Source organism: Trachinotus anak, unplaced genomic scaffold, assembly GCF_046630095.1.
Source record: "Trachinotus anak isolate AG129_WGS33_773 ecotype Australia unplaced genomic scaffold, CSIRO_AGI_Tana_v1 ptg000025l, whole genome shotgun sequence".
NCBI lineage: Eukaryota > Metazoa > Chordata > Actinopteri > Carangiformes > Carangidae > Trachinotus > Trachinotus anak.
In genome coordinates, this window is record NW_027273876.1 from 16,949,659 (window position 1) to 16,974,124 (window position 24,466).

At 38.3% G+C, this 24,466-nt stretch overlaps 1 protein-coding gene across 2 annotated transcripts in view; it reads left to right on the forward strand.

The window, feature by feature from the left end:
- Positions 1 to 991: 991 nt before the first annotated feature.
- LOC139608550 (ras-related protein Rab-26) overlaps positions 992 to 24,466 on the forward strand; it is a 100,457-nt gene continuing 76,982 nt past the window's right edge. The window contains exons 1-2 of one of the 2 annotated variants that reach the window (XM_071462435.1): positions 992 to 1,535; positions 4,545 to 4,655. In XM_071462435.1, the coding sequence (XP_071318536.1) occupies positions 1,347 to 1,535; positions 4,545 to 4,655 (300 nt within the window). In that variant the 5' untranslated portion in view covers positions 992 to 1,346. The remainder of the gene's footprint in view (positions 1,536 to 4,544; positions 4,656 to 24,466) is intronic. The other variant, XM_071462436.1, reaches the window with a different exon arrangement.

Genomic DNA, 24,466 nt, shown 5'->3' on the forward strand with positions numbered 1-24,466 from the left:
ATATAAATCAATAAATGCATTGTACAAGACATTAAGGTCTAAATTGAAGGTGTTTTTTTTTGCCACTTGGGTGCAGCAAAAACAAGCTCTAAACACAGCCATGGCATATTAACTATCACCATTTTAAGTTGATATGACTGTTAGCAAGCAGATGCCTAAGCACATTCAGAGCATTTGGAGTTATGTGTATTTGTAATGTCCACTACTGAGTATTGCTCTACACCAAATATTGTGCTAGTTGCTTCCTTTTTGGTCCTAAATATTGATTATTTAAGTAGATAAACCCACAGGATATGTACTGAGAAGCTGTTGCATGATTGACCGGTGTATTAGATTATCATGGTGATTGTTGCCTTCTTGTCCCACCTTTTTTCCCCTTCTTTTACTTCTCTGGCTCCATCTTTCCAAATCTTATATAAGGCCCCTTAATTTCACACTTACTCAGAGGGCGACCTCATCATGTGCTGGTGCAACCAACTGAGAGGGTTGGTCGCCCCCTGGTCAGTGCCAATACTAAGCTCCACCTTTAAAAGAAAAATACACCCTAAAATAGAATTTACATTTCATGTCTACCACAGTGTAACATTGTTGTAGTTGTTTTTACATTATATCATGATGAACAGTGAACTAACAAACTGCAATGATTTGATCTACAGACAAATCCTGGAGCTGACACATAGTTAATTATAAAACATGCTGGAAATTGACAGCTGGTATAGTGATGGGCACTGATTCCAGTCTGAAAGACATTAAACAGATCTAATTTGGATGGATTGTTCAAAAATAATTTAAATCGCGACAGATACAGTTTGACACTGACAATTTAACTTTTCTAATGATTGACAGAAAAGTCTCACCAAAGTATGCCAACAGAGCCTCATCGTCACTTTGAGAAGTGTTTCTACATTTGGAAGGCTGCATTTACTGTTGTTGACAAATATCCATCATTGGAAAAGTATAATGTATTTCTGTTTTGGGGTGGATTTCCTCTGTCAACGCACCGTAACAACCATGCCTTCATGCGCTCCCATCATCACAATACGAGAGAGGGAGGAGGGAAAGCTGTTTACATTGTGAAGCAGACCTCTGATTTATCGTCATCCAGCTGCACCACCGGGACAACAGCTGTGTCGCTTCATAGTCAGTTTTTGTCCGCGAAACCGTTATCAGTTTACGCTTTACGCACAGGCATGATTTTGACGCACAGGTGAACTTCTTTCGCCTTTTCACGCCTCGACCGCAACTCAACAAGGAAAGTATCGAGGACTGAAAGAAAGCCACCTCGTGTATTTCTCCTCTTCGTTCTCCTGTCTTAATTGCTCGGAGGTGAACAGGTTATCAGAGCCATGTCCAGGAAGAAGGCAGTGAAAGGCAAAGGGGGCTCCAAGAGCCCCAAGGCGTCGCCGAGCAGCGGCAGAGACAGCGGGAGGACGGGGAAAGGTCTGGCCGTCGCTGCTGCTCCGTCCTCCGGACTGGTGTATCCCAGCAGACCCTCCATCAGCAACAGTGGGGAGTTTTATGACATCGCCTTCAAGGTGAGCTGGGAGTTCAGGCTTAACGTCTTACTGCCAAAGACAACTGAGCTATTCAATTAAGCAATCAGTAGTAAATAACCACGGGTGCGAGGCTGCTGCTGCTGCTGCGAGGTGGAAACCTTACGTACGCACGTCTAAAACAGAAACCTTGTATTTGCAGTGTAGTTCAAGAGTTTGTTTTTTTTTTTTTTTCCGCAAACCACAGTTATTGTGTGTGGTTAGGGGCTGAATTGCAGAATGGATTTCTAACTGGTAACCGGCAGCACTACCACACAACTGTCTCCATGAAGTTAAGGTGTGAGTTAAGTTTGATGTTTTCAGGGACAGGTGATACGGTAACCCATTTCTGCCCAGAGGAGAACAACCAACATTTTGACTTACTATCTCGTCTCGGTTTAAAATTCAGCAAGATAACGTTGGACTTATTACCTCATCATTTTAAGCATGTTAAAAGTCCAATTTTGACTTAGTAGGCCTAATTGTTAAAGTAATGGTCAAAATTACAAACTAAAAAACCCAGTAAAAAGTTTGATTTAGCAAACTGACATTAGACTCAGTATCTCATTTTTTTTAAAAATAGTTAGTAGTTAGTAATCTATTTACTATGTTATACTTTTGATTTTGTATTTTTTATAAAAGTTACAATATGTAACTTTTCCACATTAGAATGTTTAAAAATGACTAGACCTATGATATATGTTCTGTTGAGTTGTGTACTTACATAATCCCAAATGTTTCCACCAATTCTCAAACCTTATAGAACTACATGATTTTAATCATGCTAACAGTCTGTTTCATTTGGTTTTTTACAACTATATATTTTAAGCAAATGAAGGATTTTAGTCATTGGATGTCTGGATCAGAGAAAAAAAGCCAGGCAAATGTTTGGCTGTTTAGCTACCAGCCACTCCCTTACATGCTGTGTCCGGCGAAAAGTGTCAACGAATCAATTATTTTTAAAGTTAAACTGCTTTATTTGGTGTTGCTACCTTCTGTTTTAATGCCCTGGTCCATTCATTATAGAGAGGAGGACACCTCTGCAGGTTATTTGGCTGCCAGCAAAAACCTCTTGAACGTCTGGTTCAGAAGTTAACAGGGAAACAGTTGAAACAAAGGTCCCTCCCCTGTGGTGAAGACAACAACTCCCATGATCCCATGCTATTTCATGACATCGCCCAATGCCGTCTTCTGTTATTGTTTTGATTGAGAGACCCCTAGCAGCAAAAGTTACATACTGTGAATTTAATTTTGAACAGAAAAGTCCCCTATCTCATAATCTTTGCTTACCATGAGTATTTTTTAAATATTTGTTATGCTTGGCTTTTCCTCAGTTTTTTTTAATGTCTTGGCTGAACTGGGCCCCCATAGCTTGCCCTGTGCAGTAGCTGTAAAATGTGATGTACTATGTGGATACATGTTGTGATATGCTGCTGTTTGGGGCAGGCTTGCTGGAAAATGTTAATTTCACCATTATTTCCCTCAGGCGGCATAGTTAATAAAATTCACAGGTCTATTGTTTTGTCTATATAGGTCAATTTGTCCCCAGTGTCTGTGATTTCATCATGTTTATGTCCCAAACTCCTCACACATATATGAAATACTTATGAAGTATACCCATTGTGCCTCCACACTTGTCCTTTCAAATGCCAAGGTTTAGTAACTATAATGGGCAAAAGAAACATTAAGTGGTGTGTGCCACAGTTATGGTGTAATAATGCAATAACAATACAATAACATGAAATGGATGATGAGGAGGGGTTTCTATTATGTATGAGATCAATTGACAGCAGTACATTAGGAGGCTGTTTGTTTAGCAGCAGGCATAATGTCAAAACATCAAACAGTTACTGCACGTACCCATAACACACAAGTCATTTTTACCAAATTCTACATTTTGAGCTCTTTGAAATTATGTTAATGTAAAACATCACAATTAAAAGTAAAACTTTGTCAGTATGTTATATACAGTAAATAGCCATGAAATGTGTCAATTTATTATAGCCTGTGTGCATCTATCCCAAGTCAGAAATGTATCATATTTCATTCTAAAGTCACTTAAAGCTTCTTTTGTGAAGACAAACTGGAAGTCTCTGTAAGGATATTATAATACCATCGTGTTGCTGCCAAAATGTCTATAATTTTAAATATCATTTAAAATGTATGTCTTTATTTGGATTGTTGTTTCATTTGAAGACATCACATTGGGCACATAATTTCAGCTTTCTTCACTTTTCATGGACTAAATATTTAATTGATTAATAAAAAAAACATAGCTGATAGATTAATCAATAATGGAAAGAATTAGCAGCTGCGTCATTGGCTATATAGTACTGACACATACATATTAATCTAAAAAATTATAAATTGCAGATGATAAAGAATGATGGTAATCTGTATTGAGCATATGCAAATCTAAATTCTCATCATGTGGGTGGCAGCTGGTATTAATTTTGCACCCTGATTAACAACTGTTCCGGTGGCAACCCTGCCAAAATCACTGCAACTCTGACTCTGTGTAATACGCACAGTTGTAGCAGTACAGTGTCTCAAATATCACCTTTAATCACAGCAAATCCAACACAGTCAACTTTCATATTAGAATGTATTGCTGGCAGCAGAATCTACGAATAGCAAATTGGAAAAGCTTGAATAGATGCAGTGCATGGGTCACTAGATTGACACATAAACATATCCGATGATACAAAAATGAAGAGAGTTTTGTGTTTCCTGATGAGAAAGAAAGAAGGAAACAAACTCCGGGCCCCACCTCTCCTTCCTCTCTGTCCCAGTGGTCTTTACAATCTGCCCTTTCCCACTGGAGTGACTAGAAAGACTCAGTTTCCTCTGTATACATGTGTGACAGTCTTTGTATTACCTACGCTCCTGTGTATTTGTAGGTAATTTATCAATTGAGCACTTTCCCTCCTCTGCCTCTTAACACCCACCCATACACAAACATGACTTTGACTTTTATCAGCCAATAACTTTCTCTGTGTGTCTGTGTCTCAGGTGATGCTGGTGGGGGATTCAGGTGTGGGGAAGACTTGTCTGCTGGTTCGTTTCAAAGATGGAGCCTTTCTAGCTGGGAGCTTCATCTCTACTGTGGGTATAGACTTCAGGGTAAGTGAAAACACATAGATACTTGGTTGACATTTTGGATTTTGATGTTTTCATTGTAATGTCTATGGATCTCGCTAACTCTCATCCTTTGTTGCAAAGGTTCTGAAAATGTGACGTCCCCAAATGAGCGTTATATAAATCATTTTAAATGCTTGAACACAGAGTAGCCCTCTGGATTGGCTATTGTAGCTTGCCAGACAACTTGCGGGCTAACCTGGCTAGCTGTTTGATAAGTCAACAAGCACCCTACCTATCGCAGTAGAAACAAAGATCCATTACTTATCATTTCATATGTAGCACAATTCAATTCAACCGCGGTGTAACAAAAATGACCTGAAAAGTAAGGCTTACAAATGCAAAGTTAGCATGACCCAGAGTCGAAATGGACACAATTATAAAAAGACAGAGTTAGAAAAATACCAGAATTTCCTTTAAACTGAACTGATCTGCCAGTGGATCCTACGTTTCCCGTACTGCAACTTGATTGTGTATTTCATTAAACCCTCACTGCTGGTTAAATGGCTCCTGATGACATCAACGGGGTTTAGAAAGCTCCTTCCAGAGCCAGAAAACTTCATACAGCTTTTTTCATAGGTTTAAGAGCCAATGTTCTGGTTCTGTTCCGCTGTCTTTTTTCTGTATGGGGATGTGACTTGCAAAGTATTTAAATCCTGCTTGTCCCTATGGGATACAACACATTTAAGATAAATTAAAAAGGTAATTTAAAGTGTGATTATTTATTGATGGGCAAATCCTTTTTTTTACTGCTAATGGCTAACCCATTTTCTGCTCATTGTGCCCTGGGGGAAATTGCAGACAAGGGTTACAGTGCCAGTGAAGAACAGCTACACTTTAAGTGTCACAGCCACAGAGAAGCAGTGACCTGTTTCAGTCTTTTACTATCTTGATGCGCCCCCAAGCAAGTTCCCTGTAACTGCAGAGTCTGACACAGCTATTTGGAAAAACCTGCCCCAAGGAGATATTTTCAGCCCTGATGCTGTCGTCCAGAGTGACTTACAGGAGAGCTAGTGTAACAGTAGAGAGAGGTTAAATTCCAGTATATTAAGGCCAAAAGCAGGAAGGAGTGCTGAGCTGAAAACACACTGTTGATGCAGCCCAGCAGGATGTCTTTGGATAGGTGTTGACAGCACAAATAGGAAGCACCACTGTGTGCTAAGTTAAGAGGATGACACTGTGTATAAAGCATTTAGCATTATATTGGGTATTATCCTTGAATCTGGCGCCTGTTATTTTACACTCACTTCCTCACCTTGGTAGTCAGTTTCTTAAGCAACATGTCAGCCAGCAGAAGAGGTAAAAGTACAATCAGCTGAATGTGCCAAGTGAGGAAGCAGCTTTGAAACAAATACAGCTTTCCTCGGGCAATAAAGCTGGAAAATAGGACAGTGGTGTGGAATACAACATCACACAACACTATTGTGTTTTGGATGAAAGCAAATAGAGCAGTCTTTTATGGGCTGGATAGGTAAAAACTAGATAATTTATCTGCAGTCATGGAAGAAAGTTTTTGCAACAACAAAAATTGGTCATTGTTTCTTCTGTTAACAAACAATAGAGAACATACACCTCCAAAAAGTAACAGCTCCTAGATCAGAAAACTGAAAACACTGTTTGCCTGGCAAAGCCTATTGAAAGTCTCTGTGACATCGAAATGTTGTTTTAGTACATTTATTGGATGCTAGTGGAGCACTGTGGGAATGCTTTGTTTGTGTCTGCCCTCATGATCACAACTCTACCATGGAACTGTCTGCCCTGGTACCGAAGGGTGACAGCATGAGCAGATTATGATGAATGTTTTATTGGTTATTTCAAAGCAACACCATTCAAAATATAGAATCACAATAACTCAATTTAATTTTTTTCCTCATATCAGCACTCACATACACACATTTGTATTTCCCCACCTGTAAGGACTCCTATATAGTACATTCACTAGCCCTTAATTCAAACCATAACTGTCACTGCAACATGCTTAACACCAAGCCTTAATTTAAAATAAATTAAATTTTAAACTTCAAGGAATAGTCTGACATTTTGGAAAATATTCACTTAGAGGAGAAGATTGATTAGCACTCTGATGCTTGTGCACTAAATATGAAACTAGAAGAACTCATGAAAACCTAGCCCTGCTCTACCCAAAAGTTAAAAAAACACCACTTTTTTACACTTTGATTTCTGTATGGATAAACTAATTAAATATGACAAGTGAGCTTTGGCAGGCAGATTTCTTTACCTTCTAAATAGAGCTAGACTAACTGTTTTCCCCAGTTTTCAGTCCTTGTTAGGCTAGGGTTGCCATATTTTCAAACCCCCAAACCAAGACTGTTAAGTTTACTGCATGTTCATGCATGTGCACATGTATGCACTTATGCATGCACCAGGCTTTTTCATGAGGACTGGGGACAATTATTTCAACTCTTAGCACACGTACCAAGTGCACCTTTCAACACCATAGACACCATGAATGCAGCATATTGGTTGCCAGGTCCCTTACGAAGGAGTAAGCCTCCTGGAGTCGGTTTCACAAAGATAGACTCTGACTATGGCTTAGATATAATGAATAGTCAGACTTAAGATAGATGTCTTAATTCATCTGTTGCACAAAGCAGTTTAGCTCTTGACTGTGGCATAAACAGTGAATTGTGGGTAAATTGAGACTTTTTTCAAAATAAAAAAAAATAAGAAAAAAATTAAAATGGAGCTGTGTCCCACCGCTGCGCTGCGTTTACACCAGCAGAAAATGTTTGTCTTTCAGAAGAATTCCACTGTTACAAGGACATTTTAATTGGGAAATTTAGTAAAGAGTGTAACAATAATAAGAATAATCTGCACTGTGGTCTTTGCCTTCTCAGTGCTCTCGCCATAACAGTGTTAGTAAACCACAAATTATGAGCCATGTTTTCCTGTTTTTTGTTTGTGCTACTGGTCAGCAAAGGTGTCATTGATTGTTGCCATGGTAACATTGGTCTGGGGCCTTTTTTTTTCAAAATTAGAATTTATTTTTGTGAAATGGTCTTACTTACTTTAGACAAATCTGTAAAATTAAGACTGAGCTAACACTACAGTGCGCTCTAAAATATCTTTGTGAAACCAGCTCCTGGAGCTCTGTAGAAAAGACTGACTGTTTCGTTACCATGACAGCTAACTGTCAGCATACTACAGGTCTGCAGGTTCTGTCAGAAACGGGAACTGTCCTGGTCAAACCTGGACATCAGGTCACCATATGCTAGGCTAAGGTAAGGTGTGCTGGCAATAGCTTCATATTTAAATGTATCAAATTTCTCTTAACTCTTTGCAAGAAAGCAAATTGTATATTTCCCGAAATGGGACCCTGAAATCAAGTCTTAACCTTTTCCTCATCTTCTCAGAAAAGTGCGGGCTAACCTAAATGTCCTCACTCTCAATGTGTCAAACTTTAATTGGCTCTCGCAAAGATGTACACAAGCGCACACACACATCAACTTCCACTGACATTTAATGTGCTTGCTCAGTCTCACTTCTCTTTAATCTCCTGTTTTGTATATTTTTGATTTCCAGAGCTCTTTGAAACATATCTGATGGTTTTGAGTTTTATTATTAGCAATGTGACTAGAGACTGAAGGAAATACACTCTTGCAGTATTTTGAAATTGTTCTGCCTTGACAGCTAATTTATTAAAGATGTTAAGAGCATTGTTAACATAGACATGTGACATGATCCAGGTTTGTCTGGTGCATTTCAATATGCACTTTGGTTTGTAATAATCATTTTAGAGAATAGTATTATTCCAAAAATGAATAGCACTGGCACTACACTGCTAAGGCTTGTGTAATGTGTGCAGTGACTTGATATGATACTATTTTTAAATAACAGAAGCCACTTATCTATGTTTAACCCTCCTGCTCCTGGATAATCAGTTCATGTTAAATTGTCAGCACTGGCCACCAGAGCTTGTTTTCTACAAGGACATGTGAATGTGCTGTGTTCTCATAACTTCATGCGTATATGACCAGAGGGCAAATACCTCCAAAAGCTCTATGAATTTCTTTAATTGACACTGTTCACTGATATTTGATGTAATTAATTTTCAGCAGCTTGCAGCTGACACAGTGCCGTAGAGGTCATCTTGACTTTCACCCTGCGCTTAATTAAAATGGGGGTAAAAAAGGATTTTCTTCAGAGTTAAATTGTGCATTAGGTGGTGATATGTTACGAAATCAAGACAACAAATGCTCCTTTGTGGTAAATTTGTTGCTTAAAGCTGTTTGGCAGAGTTGCAGAATTATTAGGATGTTTGTAAAAATTTTGTTTTGCAAAGTTATGAATGGATAGATCAGTTTGCTCTTTCTTATGTTGTTAGGTTACTTAGTTGGTTTTTATTCACTGTTTTCTGACTGTTTAATGGCAATGTGAGAAGCTAAAGCTACAAAGTTCTGACTAAGTTGTCCTGACGATATGAGATCATATAAATAGGAAAACAAAACAAGCTTGTTATCTGTTCACACATGAGCCATATTACAAAGTTGTTCAGCTCTGTTGAAAGTAGTCACATCTCTGCGCTGATTTTGTGTTTCGTCACACACAAAAAAAAAAGTGGCACTGAAATCATATTGGGAACGCTGTGAATAAATTGTGCAGTAAACTGCTGCACTTTAGCTAAAAGTTGATATATTGTAGCTGTGAGTGCAGCACTGAGAGTTAAAATACCTGCCGTTTTCAGCACTGTCAGGAATGTGCAGCAATGTGACCTTTTACATTCAAGATAATGAGGAGTAGGAGTCAGCATCCATTTTTGGAACAGGGCGCAACCTAACTTCGTTCTGCTTTTTTCCATCTATTTATAATTCTCTCGAAAGAATGACATGGTGAGTCAGAAATCAAACTTAAAACACTGCTCTTGTCTTGTCTCCTTGTCTCTGTCTTTTCCAGGGAGAAAATTGTTAAATTTACTGATGAGATTCATCTGTGTCTGCGGTGGAGGACTAACAGGGTGTATTTCTGTTTTTCATGTGTGTGTGTCTGTACATTTAAAGATGTGTGCTACCTCTCATTTCCATAGGTTGGCTTTTCTCTCCCTTTCACTCTGCTTGAAATGATGCAGCAAAGCACTCGACCAGTTAATCATTAAACTAACTGCCCCACCGCATGCACTCATGGGGATGGTTTTCTATGCATGTGAGAGAGTGAGTGTGAGAGAGTGAGTGTGAGAGAGTGAGTGTGTGGGTTTGTGGCCTGGAAGGTACAACAGTTTGTCAGAGCATGAGAGGAAGATAATGTTTACCACCTGCAGTGTCCTTTAGAGCTAATTGCCATGTGACAAGATTTGCGTAAGTGATTGTGTGTTCGACCACTAACACCTAACTCTCTGAGGAGGAACAGCTGTTGGGAACAGCTGGCTTCAGCCACTATGTAGCAACATCTTCCATACATGTTTTAAACTATGTTAAAATACTCTGCTATGATTAATATTTTGCTTAACATGGTTTTCTCTCATAAAAAGTGGAAAAATAAATGGAAAACTGGGGCTGGAAGCACATACGCTTACTTACCTCATTGAGAAATTCTGGCTCAGGCATTGTGCTCCACCCACCACCACTCCTTGCGCTAGACTGACCAGTGAAAGAGCAAAGAGTATCAAGATGATTAGCGACGGAAACATCGGAGAGACTCAGCCACATGTTGAGCCTAAGTCAGACCCAGACTCAGGGTCTTTGATGAATTAATTGTGCACCAAAATTGGCAAACTGCAGACATATCAGAGCAGTTAGCATCTTTAATTTGTTTATGTTGTTTGTTAGCTTGCAACTGGCAGTGGCTGACACAGTGTTAGTGGTTGTGCAAAGTTTTTAGGTTTAGGTTTCAGGTTTATTTCAACAGAGTATCAGTGTAACCATAGTAACCCACTCACACACCTGCCTGCATGTACATGGCATGATAGGAGCAGCATCATGGGAATAAATGACAATAACAGATTTGTGCATATTTCTCACTTTGCTCTGATGATTTGAAGAACTTGCTGCTGCTCTGTCTGTCTCTGCACTGTCAGTGTCTTATCACGCAGTGACCTTAAACTTTCACTTACAGAGCAAAATGAGTTTACTGAGTGTCAAATGGTGCTTTTCACGCTATTAGAGCTCAGCTCCAGTGAGCTCCAGCCCAATTTAACCCCTGTTAGCTGATGGGAGTTAGGCAGGTAGATGAGACATTGAACTAACGTCAAGGTTAAGAAATGGTACGGCACACTTTAGGGGTGTCTGAAATCATATTACAAGGTTCTTCCAGGCATGAATATGGGAAATATATTGTAATATTTACAATTACAGGTAAGAAGGAAATATAATGTTTTAGTGCCCCCGGGTTGTTTTTTACCTCTTTTGGCGGGGTCCAGGCCTTAAAAAGGGGGGGTCATACCCGTCCAGTCCTCCCTGTCATTCAAACCCTGGTCACAGTCTCCTCAACTACTCACCAAAAACTCTGAGACTAGTCTAGAAAGACTAGTCAGCCTCTGTTGTGCAATCTTCTTTGTGTGCCATCATTGATTGCTTTATTGCACAAACCTGGAAGAAGTTGGATAATTGAGAGATCACTTTAAACATTTTTTATCCTTTTCTGTAAAGACAAAGAGAAGACACTCTTTGTGACAGGCTGATCAGGAAAATGTCATATTTCTTCTAAACATTCTCACTGAAATTGTTTTCTGAAATGTTGAGGCATGTTCAAGGCTATGCTTAATGTCAGGTCTAACACAGAGTTTAGTCTATTAGGTTATCAAGAGATTGGTGAGGTTTTAGAGGCAGTAAATTCAGTTCCCTGTTGTTGTCATGATCCAAATTGCTCCCCACACCTCCTTGATTTATCCGGCTCCTGGCCCTAGTAGATTGTCAGTGTAAATTCAAGACTAATATGTTGCACTGAACAGCAAGCTTGTGAGGTTTACACTTGCTTTAAAAGATTGGAAAGCAACAGTGCAACAGGGAAATGTGTTAATTTTAGAGCTGGCCATACTGCTGGTGTGAGATAGAAGCTACTTGTCCTGGTCATGGTCTCAGTAATTAAATCCGTTAATTTAATTTGCAAATGATATGAGTACTCTGCTAAGATAACTATTTCTTTTGTGTCTTTCTCTCTTTGGTTACCTGTACATGCATGTGTGTTTGTGTATCAACATTTCTGTGCATGTGTTGCCAGACTACATACAAGTGTCCAGGAACATGTATAAGATTTTTCGAACATGCTGTCTTAGTATCCTGATCGAGAGACTATGATCAGTCAGCAGAAGACTGATGATGATTACATTCCCTCAGTGGCTCTTCAGGCTCCCAGACGTCGTCCATTGATCCTGGGACGTCTGTTTTTGTTGCTGTGAATCTTAATTCCCCCAGTTACATCTGTGGCCATGTTCAGACTGCAGGCAAACCTCTCAAAAAACAAAAAAACAAAAAAACAAATAAAACATGCTGTCTGCTTCGAAATACACTGCTGACCACAGTGGACAACATTAGTTGTCATAGTGACGATGTACAGGTACACCAAAGGCAATTTTCTGTCCACAATATGAAAAAGGCTGAAAGGTAGTCTACATTATGCACACACTGGTACACAAACATGCACATTTTCAGACACTGATTCCCACTCATGTTGACACACATACAGTCATCACCTCCTAAATGTTTAGCTGGTTTATTTGTAAGTGCAGGATGAATCATTAATATCTAGGGCCTCACCGTACATCCATGTTTTATTATGTGTGTATCTGTGGCAGTGTGTACAGCTGTATGTGTGCTGATTTTATCAGCATCTACTAACAACACTCTTGACATAAAGACACATGACAGTTTACGTAACACTGTTTAGATTCTCATCAGTGCTGTGATATGGCTGTGGATTAAACAGTCCACCTTACCATTATTCAAATAAACTTACCATTGTACTGTATTTTTATATGGTAAAGTATGAGAAGACATTATTTTGTGTCAGCTTTTCATTGTGATATGTATTCATTTGTAATTTTGTGTGTGAAGTACAGACTTGGTAAATGGGAGCAGTTTGGTTTTCAGTGCCTTGCTAAAGAACATGTAGTTAAGAGCAGCCAGGGAACCACTAACTCTGTGATCATTGGTTGAAGTACATAGAGGACGAATGTTAGGACTTAACAATTTGAGGAAAATATTTAATAATTGTGAGATTTATTTTAGTGAGTACTTCCTATGAATTCAAGGACCGACCTGTATTTGTTGTCAACATGGTATTATTACAAGCATATTGTAATTAGATCAAATGAATATGATAAAATATTCCAGTTGTATTTTGTAGTTGTTATCGTTTTTGAGCCAATCATTTGGTGAAAAGTCAACTTAAAAAGTAAACTCGCATTGTTGTTGATAGACAAAAAATGACCAGTGTTGCTTCATTTATGAAGATGTTACATCAGAGGTGTACTATTACTCAGTGATGTACAAATATAATAATTCAATTCAGAAGTGATGCTAAATTTATTTTTTACTGCATAGTTGGCCAGCTCGGCCTAGTTCTGTTTTATAAATCTTAGTCATTGAGGAACTGGGTACATGTGCGTATACAAGTCTTATTTCCACTCCCACAGTTTGCTATAAACAGATATAAAAATACCATCAAACATCCGTTTACATATTGATACATGTGCCCACTACCCCACTAATTAGACCTGTCGATGAGAAGAATGGCAAAGAAGTGCAATTGTACCAATTGTGTTGTATCAGCGAGGTTCAGCAACAGCACCAGAACAGTTGCCACTACAGACATTCATTACACACAACTGTGTTCATTAATATTGCACATACCACTAACTCATCACATATAAACTATTATGGCAGTGACATCGCAGTCGTCATTATTAAACGTCAGACGCATGATCAATGATTTATTATTGGTGCTCATGTTGAATATACAGTATATATAAAATAAAAATATATATACAATTCAGGAATAGGATTGTTGATGGGGAAACTGTAGTCTGAAATGTAAATGAAAAGAATAAGGAAATTCATCACTCATAAATAATTTAAGATTAAATATATAAATGCTGAAAAAATAATAACATGAAATTGGCAAACAACCTAAATAGTCTCAGGTTACATGTGTCTCCGTATATTTCTTATCCACCTTCACCACTTGCAGCTATAGAAACTGCGTGTACCCCTGGTCTGAAGTACATTCAATTCTTTTATGTGTGGGGTAAATGGCATATGCATGATTTTTGTGTGTAGTTGTCTTGCATTTACACTGAGCTACCTGTTAGCTGCCTCTTTGAAATTGAAGTGATTTACAGTTCACAGCTCTTGCAAATCACAATATCTATTTCAAATCACAATATCTAAGTAAAACAGTTTCATGATTTCATCATTGCATCTCAGCAGGTTGATTTAATTAACGTATTGGATGTAGTATCTTGGCTGTAAGTTCAAGTTGGATTTGAATTTATTGTGACTCAATAAAACATTTGAATAAAAGATAGATAAATAAAAATCTGAAGGGAGTGTATGCAGGCTGACAATGTCAAGAATATACATTAAGTGATAGATGTAAGAGAAAGTTGGAGAGGTTCATTGTGTCTTCTAGCGTTTTATTTATCATCTTTATCATTTTTCTTCAGTTGAATTTTGCTTGTTTGCATAAATAATAAAAGCCTCAAACCATGCACAACTATAACAAAGGAGAAAATACGTTCAATTGACAATCAGCCAAACTGTACAGCCACGAAACAAACAAACAAATTACGGAATGGATCATTACTGTCAGAATCTTCCTGTCGGTCTGCACCACATGATCTGCTCTTCTCCTGCAGTGTCGGCTGAAAATAAACCATATGCAGATGCATTTCAGTATTCATGAATAAGCAAAATGATGAAACACACTCATGCTAATAAGCCGCCACGGGACGACAGCAACACTAGGAACAGTACAAAGTCAAAGCCACATTTTCTGCAGTCTTACATAACCTATCATTTCTATTATTTCCTCTATTCCTAATCCTCTCTGCTGAAGGTTTTCATTTACATTTACTTTGCTTCTCTTTTTTGAGCTTGGTAAATTACTCTTGTTATATAACATGACCCCATAGTGAAGTGAACCAGTAGACCTGAAGACCCGGTGACAGATCCTCAGGTCCTTCAAAAGTCTAAAGTCTTTAGTTATGAAGTTGATGTTACTTTTATAAAGCTGCATTAACTTCAGTCTTGCATTTAAATGTGTTTTTGTGAGAAATTTGTACTGAAATTAGTCCAAGCTAACATTGCCTCACATCAAAAAATAGTGACTTCTGGAAGTAACACGTTTCTGTTTCTGTTAATGTTCCTTTCATCTAATATGGGTTAGTGCGCATTCTACAAGATCTTACTTGAGAGCGGAGAATTTAGTGCTTGGATGAAGCCTATTTTAAAATATCAGATTTGAAGCCACTTGCACCTCATGTAACTTAATGCTCAAACTCTAAACTTTTAGTATAAAGTCATTAGAGTTACATATAAAAACATAAAGGCATCATGAAAAGCCACCAGCAAACATCTGCCATCACCCAATATTGTTCACAGGAGCATCACTAAAGTCTGGCTCTTCATTGACATAAGCATTTTTTGTGATAGTTACGGTTAGGATGAGGGGCCAGGGAATGCATTAACTCTAAACCTAATTCTAACCTGAACCTTAAAACCAAGTCTTAACCATCAAACAGCCCTTTGAACTTGTGAAGCCTGACTAAATGGTCCTCACGGTGGTTTCAAACCTGTATTTGTTAACACAACCACAGAAAAACATGTAGGTCTACACAACACACACACACACACACACACACACACACACACACACACACACACACACACACACACGTCTTGTATACATCTGTGTGGACATGCCTAATTGAATGTTCATGTTAAATGTGAATACATTTATTTACATTGAATGTAATTCTGGATTTTCCTTCAAATTCATGCTACTGTTTCTGCCAGTGTAGACATGAAACAGGTTTTAAATCGTGTCATAATGATCTTACTTGTTGTAACCTGCAGAAACCAACGCACCTACATAATCAGACGTGTGCGTCTGCTTGGTTTTACCTTTTTCCCTTTGCATCACAAGACTACTCAAGTGCTTGTTGGGTTCCCAGGAGACTGTTGTTATGGACCAGTAACCGTGACAACGCAGCAAAGCAATGAATGTGTGGAAACTGCTTCTACCAGATTCTGCTTGTTAGGCTGGCAGATGGCTTTCAGGCTTTTTCGAGCTTCAGGGTTGACTAAGGTCATCAGCTGGGGACGGGGAATGTTTTCGTTGTCGTTATTTCAGCCATAGAGGAAGCCATGACCAAAATGTACATGTGGTGACAAATTAACAGATGGGGTTTTAGACAGTGTTCATTCAGGGCAGGTTGGTATAAAAAAAAGCTTTGCTTCACATTCTTACAGCTCAGTGCACACAGATTTGGAAGCATTCCAGTTCAATCACAGTCTTTACTGAAGGCTGCTGAACAGCTCCACTGGAGCAAGTCAGGGTTAAAGTGTTGATCTGTACACCACACAAGGCTTGGAGGACAGATTTCTTTCTATGAGAAGATAATTATTGCCTATACAACATGATGAAAGTGAGGGTAATAGTAGGGCTTTACTTATCTTTTAGGACACAAATCCTCAGCATAGTTGCTTAAAATACAAGGGTTTGAACAACCTGAAGAGGAATTTATATTCCACAATTATACACAAATTACGCTGTTGTGAGTATTAAAGGTTAAGTCATATGATATGAACAATAAAAAGAGGAACGATTAAAAAGTATATATATATTTTTTTCAATCATTCTTATTAGAGGATTTGTCTGCCATCGGTTCCAAAAAGCCTCATCCGGTATGATGGACAAGAGAATGGGAATACTTAAAGCTGAAACAAGACTAGGTCAAAACCTTGTACATGGCTGGACTGTGTACGGTCAATGTAGTTGAGGGCGTAGTTGAAACTGTTGTGTAGCCACTGTAAATGACTGACATCATCACGTTGTATTTGCTTTGCATTTGTTGTATTTGTATCTGCATGGTGTCTGCCAGTTTCAGCCCTTTTATATGTTTGCTTCTCTCCTCCTTGCCTTGCTCACATATACAGTATTTTAATACAGCCGGATTTCCAATAAAGTTGTTCTCATTTACATGTTTTTGTGTTTCTGTTGTCAGACAATTAAACAAGTTTGAATTAGCGACTGAAATGCGACCCATTAAGATTACATGTTACTAGCAGTCACTTCCAAGATACTGCTTTGCACTGCTAAAATCCTGTTTTTATAGCCACGATCCTCTGACAAAATCACCATTCATGTTAAAACAGTTGAAACAGTGGCTGTGCTGTGGCTATATGTATTTGTAAAATGATCAGTCAAGGAGAAAGTTAGAGGCAACAGAATATTTTTCTTATTTTATGTCTCACAGCACACAGCCTGCATCTGGGTAACAAACTTCTGCTCCGCTTTTCTGCCACTCACTGAACAGAGAGAGGTTTGCCTCTCACTGCCAGGGCAGTACTGGTGACTGTCTAAGTAGCTGAGGTTTATGCCAAAAGTCACTAGATTTGTTGCCAGGTGATATTTTGAAAAAAGGCTCTAAATCTAGGGACAAATGCTAAGTTCAAATCATCTTGAGTGCAATCGCCAGTGGGAAAGCTCCAACCCTGAAGGGCCAGCAGACCAGTGGTGTAACTTTATGACGCAGTCATGTGGCATTCAGCTGACTAATGGTGTAAATTGACCGTGTGACTCTATCATTCACTCAGTCAGTCAGTCAATCAGTCAGTCAGTCATGGACATTGCTACTGTTGGAGTCCAGCCAAAAACGTTGAAGCAGCATTTATAAATGTTGCCTGCACATACAGTTGGTTGGTGTCCATTTGAAGTTGCGTTTCTGGACAACTGATGCATGTAAGTCCAATATTCACTTTTATTTTGGCACTGTTTCGGTCTCTACCAACTCTGCAGAGAAATATCTGTGTAGGTGCTAAATGCTCCACTGTTGAAACAAGGTTGATGACAGCTGTGAGACTGATCTAAAACATTATAGTTGAGGGCCATTAAACTGTAGCATTGGACATTTTTTTTTTTTTTGTGTGTGTGTGTGTGTGTGTGTGTGTGTATGCACATGTAGTGCATGTAGTGTGTGTGTGTGTGTGTGTAATGCACATGTGGTGCATTATCATTCACTGATAATATAAAAATATTTATTAGTACAACTTAAAACTACACTAAACTTGACTGACACTAGTATGGTAAAGACTGGTTCTGGTATGGTTAGCTTAGGGAAAGACTGTGTTTATAGTTTGCTAATGTTATATGGGATGAGATCTTGAAGGCAGGTACCATCCATCTAACAGCTGAACCTTCACACTCTACTGTACTGCTCTATTAAAACATCAGTTCCCTGAATTGATATTGAAGTTGACGCTGACAGTATAAAAGATGATGTGTCATTATGAGAGTCATCCTGCTTCCTCTGTATAGAGTTACATAATTGCACATCTGATAGCCCAATTCAATTACACACATTCACAGTCTACATTCACTTCTACTGAGCAGCTCAGCGAAAGCAGTTGGCAGTACGATGCCTTGCTCAAGTGCACCACAACCGTATGTGAAACAAAGGACATTGCTCTTTCCCCGATCACAGTCCAGGGTTCCAAACTGGTGACTTTCATGCTCCTCTGAGTTTATATTTGTACTGGCTTCGATTGAGTTGATCAAATGCATTTTTTTATAAATAAATCGCAGTTTGACTTTGAGGAGTCTGCTGCTAACCCACAGGTTACTGCCGTCACCGGTACAGGTGAGATTTATAATTAGAAGTTTTATGGTAAGGAGGTAGTGTAGGAAAATTAATCAAAAGAATTTCTTTGTGCTTTAAAAGCAGCAGAGTGAGTGTGCAGTATTATCTGGCTCATGCTCTGCTCAAAGATGACAGATGTTGTTTCTGTTTGGGGAATTAGTTTTGTTTGTGTGAGTGAGTGAATTAGTGTAATGGATGGACAGAAACAGGTTAACAAACTCCCCTCATTTCAAACTGTGTGAGGATTTGTCTCTATCTGTAATTTGTCACAGTTAGGAGAAATCACAAAGAAAATGCAGCTGTATTCACTTCTGTTCTCTCCATCTGGGTCGATCTCACCTCAGTTTGTTGCTGTATCTCACCAGTGCACAGCTTCACACAACAGTACTTTCGTTTGGCTTCAGTACATTATACACAGAGACTTCAAGCTGTCACAGAATATTTGCGAAAGGGTTAGCGAAGCTTTTGGGAACATGAGGAACAAATTGTATCACATTTCCTCTCATTCAAATCAAACTAATCCCTAATGTCTGTTTATAGGGAACAAATTCAACTATCTTTGAAATGGGAGTGAAGATAATTTCACAGAGTCTATAACCAGATGGCTTTTTATGCTAGGCATAGCGTCACTCAGAAATTAGATTTTTGTTAAATAGTCATATTACAATAGACACACACACACTAAACACATTGCACAAACATAAGCACACAAATTAAAGAGAAAGAATCACAAACAATTGACAGACAGCCAAAATCAGGCCTGCCAAGTAAAAAGTTCCCATGACAAAAGTGACAAAAACTCACTGTTTAAAAATTCACAGCATCAATCCTCTCACTAGAAGCTCACTACAAAGTTTCTGCATGTTAAAGGGGAAATCAAGGTGAAAGTGTCAGTGCTGCATTTAGGGGCACAAATTAGATCGGTATTTTGTAGCACTTCTTAGGTGAGATTCTTGGTTACTCTGCACTGTTATTGCTGCTCTGGGCAAGATTAAATTAAAAATAAAATTAATGTAAAAATTTAACCATGTTGTCAGCATTAGTTACAAATCGGGAAGTCAAAACATCCTGATCACCCTTAAGAGAGACAAAAAATTAATTCATTTTGCGTATGTATGTATTCAAAGCTGAGAGGAAAATTGTCTGGGGACTTCATCACAGTCCACAAACAATTACAAGAGTCACAAAACATCTCATTTACATAGCCATTTTTCTCTGTGGCCTAATGGAGCAAGGAACCTTCAGGGAACCTTCAGTGCTTTTCCTCCTGTTTGCTTAACCTTCTAAATTAAGATTTTGAGAGTCCATTACCCAGACTAACCCCAGAGAGTCCATACAGCATGTGTGGAACTACACAGCCAGACTGGCAGACCCATAAGCGAGCATCTGCACATGACAATCAGGCATATTCATAGACTTGCAGGAGGAGATGTTTCAGGCTTTAAAATGAAGGAAATCAGGCATGCTGTATCATCAATCAACAAAAATCACCGAATTGTAAAGTGTTCACAGGATCCACTGGTTAATTATATAAAAAATGTAGTGAGTTTAACGTTCCTACCTGAGATGTGAAATGAAACCAGTATTTATTGCAACTTGTCTGAGTGAGAAGAACTGACCATGTGTGTTGTCGGACTCACTCCTGCCCTTTTCAGGTCATAGATCAGCCCTTTTATTTTATCTTTATCTTGAAAGTGGTGGAAGGGCAAGCTGGTACCTAGGTGATCAATTAATGTTCCTGTGAGGAGTCTGTGAGGTGTGGTGATAATGTAGTCCCCTCTCTGCCTGCTCGTCCCAACCTTAATGAGTCAACTCTAATCCTATAACAATAATAATCACAAATCATGGCTATGGACAAGCTCTGCTGAAGATGGCAGCGGGGTTGTATTTTTTGTTTAATGTGAAGGTGATTCTCAAGTTGGCTCAAATCGAATTTTTAATTTCCTTCTACAAGTGTAGGAGAGCTTGCTGTACACCCACACAAACACATTCACATGTGTACACAATTCATTATGAAAAAAATGTGTGTGGTCCACAGTCTGCAAGGTGCAGTATTAATCAATGTTCACTTTTTTGTCTTTTGAAAAGAATCATATTAATATTATCACATTTGAGTGAGTTATTGTTTTAGTCAAAAAGATGAGTCATTTTATTGTAGTTTATTGAAGTGAAATTTTTGTCTCATGTATTTTTCTGTCTTTTAAGCCTTCTGAAGCTTCAGCTGTTGCCATCTTTGATGTGTACAGCTAGTATGGTTATACACCCTGGCCTTCCTAGGTTTGGCTTGAATTGAAAAACATCAGATAATAATGTTCTCTTTGGGAACATGCAAGGGAAGCTTGCCCTGATTCTGCGGTCATTTGTGTCAATATAAACACAAAAGGCGGTCAGCTCAAGTAACCCACTTACTCTCACATCCGCAGTTATGTTAACGTTAGTATTTTAATTATTGCAAGAGAGAAGAGGAAACATTGAGGACAGGAGGTGGAAGCAACACCCCCCAGCCACTGTCACTGAAGCAGGCTCCATGGGGGCTCCAGAACATTCTGGCAAAGTTGGGTATGCTGGGTCAACAGTATTTTTATTGCTTTCAAGACCATTTATAGATGTTAGCATGTTGGCCTGTGTACTTTTGTGGTTTGACCTGCTAAAATAATTATTCCTTTAGTGAACATCCAGGGTGAGATTAATAGGCTGTGTTTGTCTAGCACCCATTCCTACAAGCATCAAAGTACCAAAAGTCATATTAGCATTACCTCCACATTCACAGCTACAATACCTTTGTACAATTGTAAGCGCTTTTCCTGGATGTTTTCACAGTTCATTTCAGCTGTATTGTTACAATGCCATGTTTTATTTTAAATAGGACTGTGCATGACTTTAGTCCATGAATCTGTTACTTTTTACCTCCATTTAGCTAACATTACTAGTAGAGACAATACATAACTGAAATGCAAGATGCTGCTTATTAGTGTCTTTTGTAAAGCAACAAAATTTAAATCTGAGTTTCATTTGGACATGATGATGTTTTCATATGATTTCATAAGTCCTTTTATTTGTTTTTCACAGTATCATTTAGCTTTTATGTGCTGATGAAAATCTTTAAACCTTTCACCACAGTTTTTGTTTTCTAGGACTTTTGGTCATCGTGGACCTGTTTTTATAGTGGGAATAAAGCCTGTCAAGAAATTGTTTTCCTGTTAGTTTTCACTGATGATATGATATTACTGCAAGTAAATGTGCTCCAACTGCACATGTCAGGATCTACTGTATGTGTGTTCATGTCTATGAATCTGTGTATCTTCTCTTTTTGCTAAAATAATCATTGAGATTTATGAAAAGAGAGATCTACCACACACCATGTGTTCACTAGCTTTTGTCTCTGTTTTCATAAAAAAGCAGGTTGAATCACTGCGGTATAGCATTCTGCTGAAAACTAACTTTTTGTTTATGACTTTATCCCAGTTTCAGTTTTTGATTGAATTTTAAGCTGTTGCTCACCAAGTTAATTCATTTCTTATTGCCCTTAAGACCTCCACATCAGGATATGACATCCTTCAAGGCTATGATCCTGAAATAAATGGATCAGGTAACAGGAAATAGCCTCTCACAGACCGTTTGAGTAGTTGACATTGATTATAAACAGGAGAGCTCCATGGTGGAAGGATGACAGGACAATGAAACATTTCAACAAGCCTCTCCCTCTCTCACATAATAAGACAGTCTTCATGTTTGCAATACTGGGTTTGGTATTCTACAACAGTTATGTGTTGCCATTGAGAGGGAGAAAAACGTGACAGCATTGTAACCTTATATTTAGACCTTGCAAACAATGATTTACAGACCTCACATAGGAACAACAACAACGGAATTCTGAATACTACTATGAATTAGTGGAAGTCAAGGACACAGGAAAAATAAAGGTGTTTGATCTGAACAATAAGGAGTGGAGCTGAAAGCTCTGACAGGCACATCAACATAGTGCTGAAAATAGTTTGCTCTGTGTTGTAGCTATTTCAAGGCTAATACGACACACAACTCTCTCAGTGCTCTGAAAATCACTGCTTCTGTGCCTGTAGCAACATCCTATGAAACCTTCAGTTTATGTTTCAAATAAATCATTTTTTAGATTTTAAGGTTTTATTTCACAGTGTTAACTAACCATTGTAATATTACCTTTTTTCCCTTTATTCTGCCTGAGATAGGACAGTACTGAAAAAAGGTCTTTGAAAACTTTGAATACTAAACAGTTGAACCACAACCAGAACTAGAGCATTTCTTCGCCAACTTGTCACCATGGAAATGTACTTTTTGTAAATCCAGTGAGATAAAAAGGCCAGTGTAATTTGAATTTTGTTTTCAGTACATTTTGCACCAAATGTAGTATGAAGTAGCAAATAGTTCAGGAAAAAAATGAAAAGTAAAAATGATTTGATACGTGTATGTATAGTGACAATTAGTTGATTCATTGATAAGTTAGTCTAATCATTTAGATAATTTACTACGCAAATCTGAAACAATTCCAGCTTCTCAAATGTGACTATTTGCAGCTCATTTCTGTCATTGTTGGTATTTTCTGACTAAATAATAGATTAATATAATGAAATTACAATAATGAAAATAATAATTAAGTGCACTCCTAATTGATTTGGTGACTTGGAGTGGAATTATATTGAGATGATATTTTATTGTGCTATCATTTTACAAGATCATGTTGTCCAAATATAATAATTTATTTTGAGAAAATTTTAATTAATTAAAATAATAATAAAAAAGTTATTGAAGTTTGTGTTTTAAGTGTGTTAAAGGTTATCGCTACAGCAAATCCATTTGCTAATCTGGCAACATTATCAGCAAGACCGCATTGTTTATCTGTGCATTTTTGGGGATTTGCCGAAATGACAGATGCAGCTGGGACACACTTTTTTGTCTGTCAGTGACATAAAGCTCACTGCATTGAACACTGCTGAGTATTTCATGTGGCATATTACTTTGTTGTGATATACTACTTTATATCGATACTGTGAAAACTAGCCTTGTCTTAATCTTTCAGTCATCTTGATATTTTATATATTCTAACATGAGTTTAATACAACCATTAGTGTAGCCAGGTTGTAGTGTCATCCAGGATTAGCAACCAAGGTCAAAGCAGACACTGAAATGAAAGATCCAAGCGTTCGTCTGAGTTCAAACTATTGTAGGACGGCCTCAGAAGGTTCCTTGATGAACTCCTTTATAAAGACTTCAAAAACCCAGATGGCTTTTCAAGAAACAGTGCTAAAAAAGTGCTATTTTAAAAAGCCCATTTCAGATGAACTTCAGGTGGACCCTGTACCTTTTGAAAAGCATAATACTGTACTGAATTGAGGAAACATGCACAGGCAGAGGTACCTGTGAATGCTAATATGTGTTGACTGTGTAATTCTATTCTGGCTACTTCTTTATCACAGCATAACACTGCCTCTCACTGCTGACCCTGGAGAGTGACGGATGAGCAGCAGAGTAGAGGGGTGGGTGGGGGCAGTGCCCTACACACATTGAAACACAGACACACACACATAGACACATACACACATACTGTATATGCACACAAGTAAGCAAGAAAGCAATGAACTGCATGACTGCACGTCTAGAATAAAGATTTTCTGATGCCCAAGACTCTGTTTCCATCTTCTTTCCTTTCATCTGTCCTATCTTCATTTCAGTCAACTAATTTTCTTCTGTATTACCCCTGCAGCCTGCCCCAAACACCCAAACTCACACACACACACACACACACACACACACACACACACACACACACACACACATTTCCTTTTAAGCTGTCTTTCTTTCCCTCCCCTGCCCTCCCTCCTTTCTCAGACTCTGAAAGTGTAGTGACAAATTCCAGCACTGCTCAGTAATTACAATAATCAATTGTAGTTTCCAAGAAAATGAGGGCAGAGAGGATGAAGTTAGATAACAACTACCAAACTGTGAAACA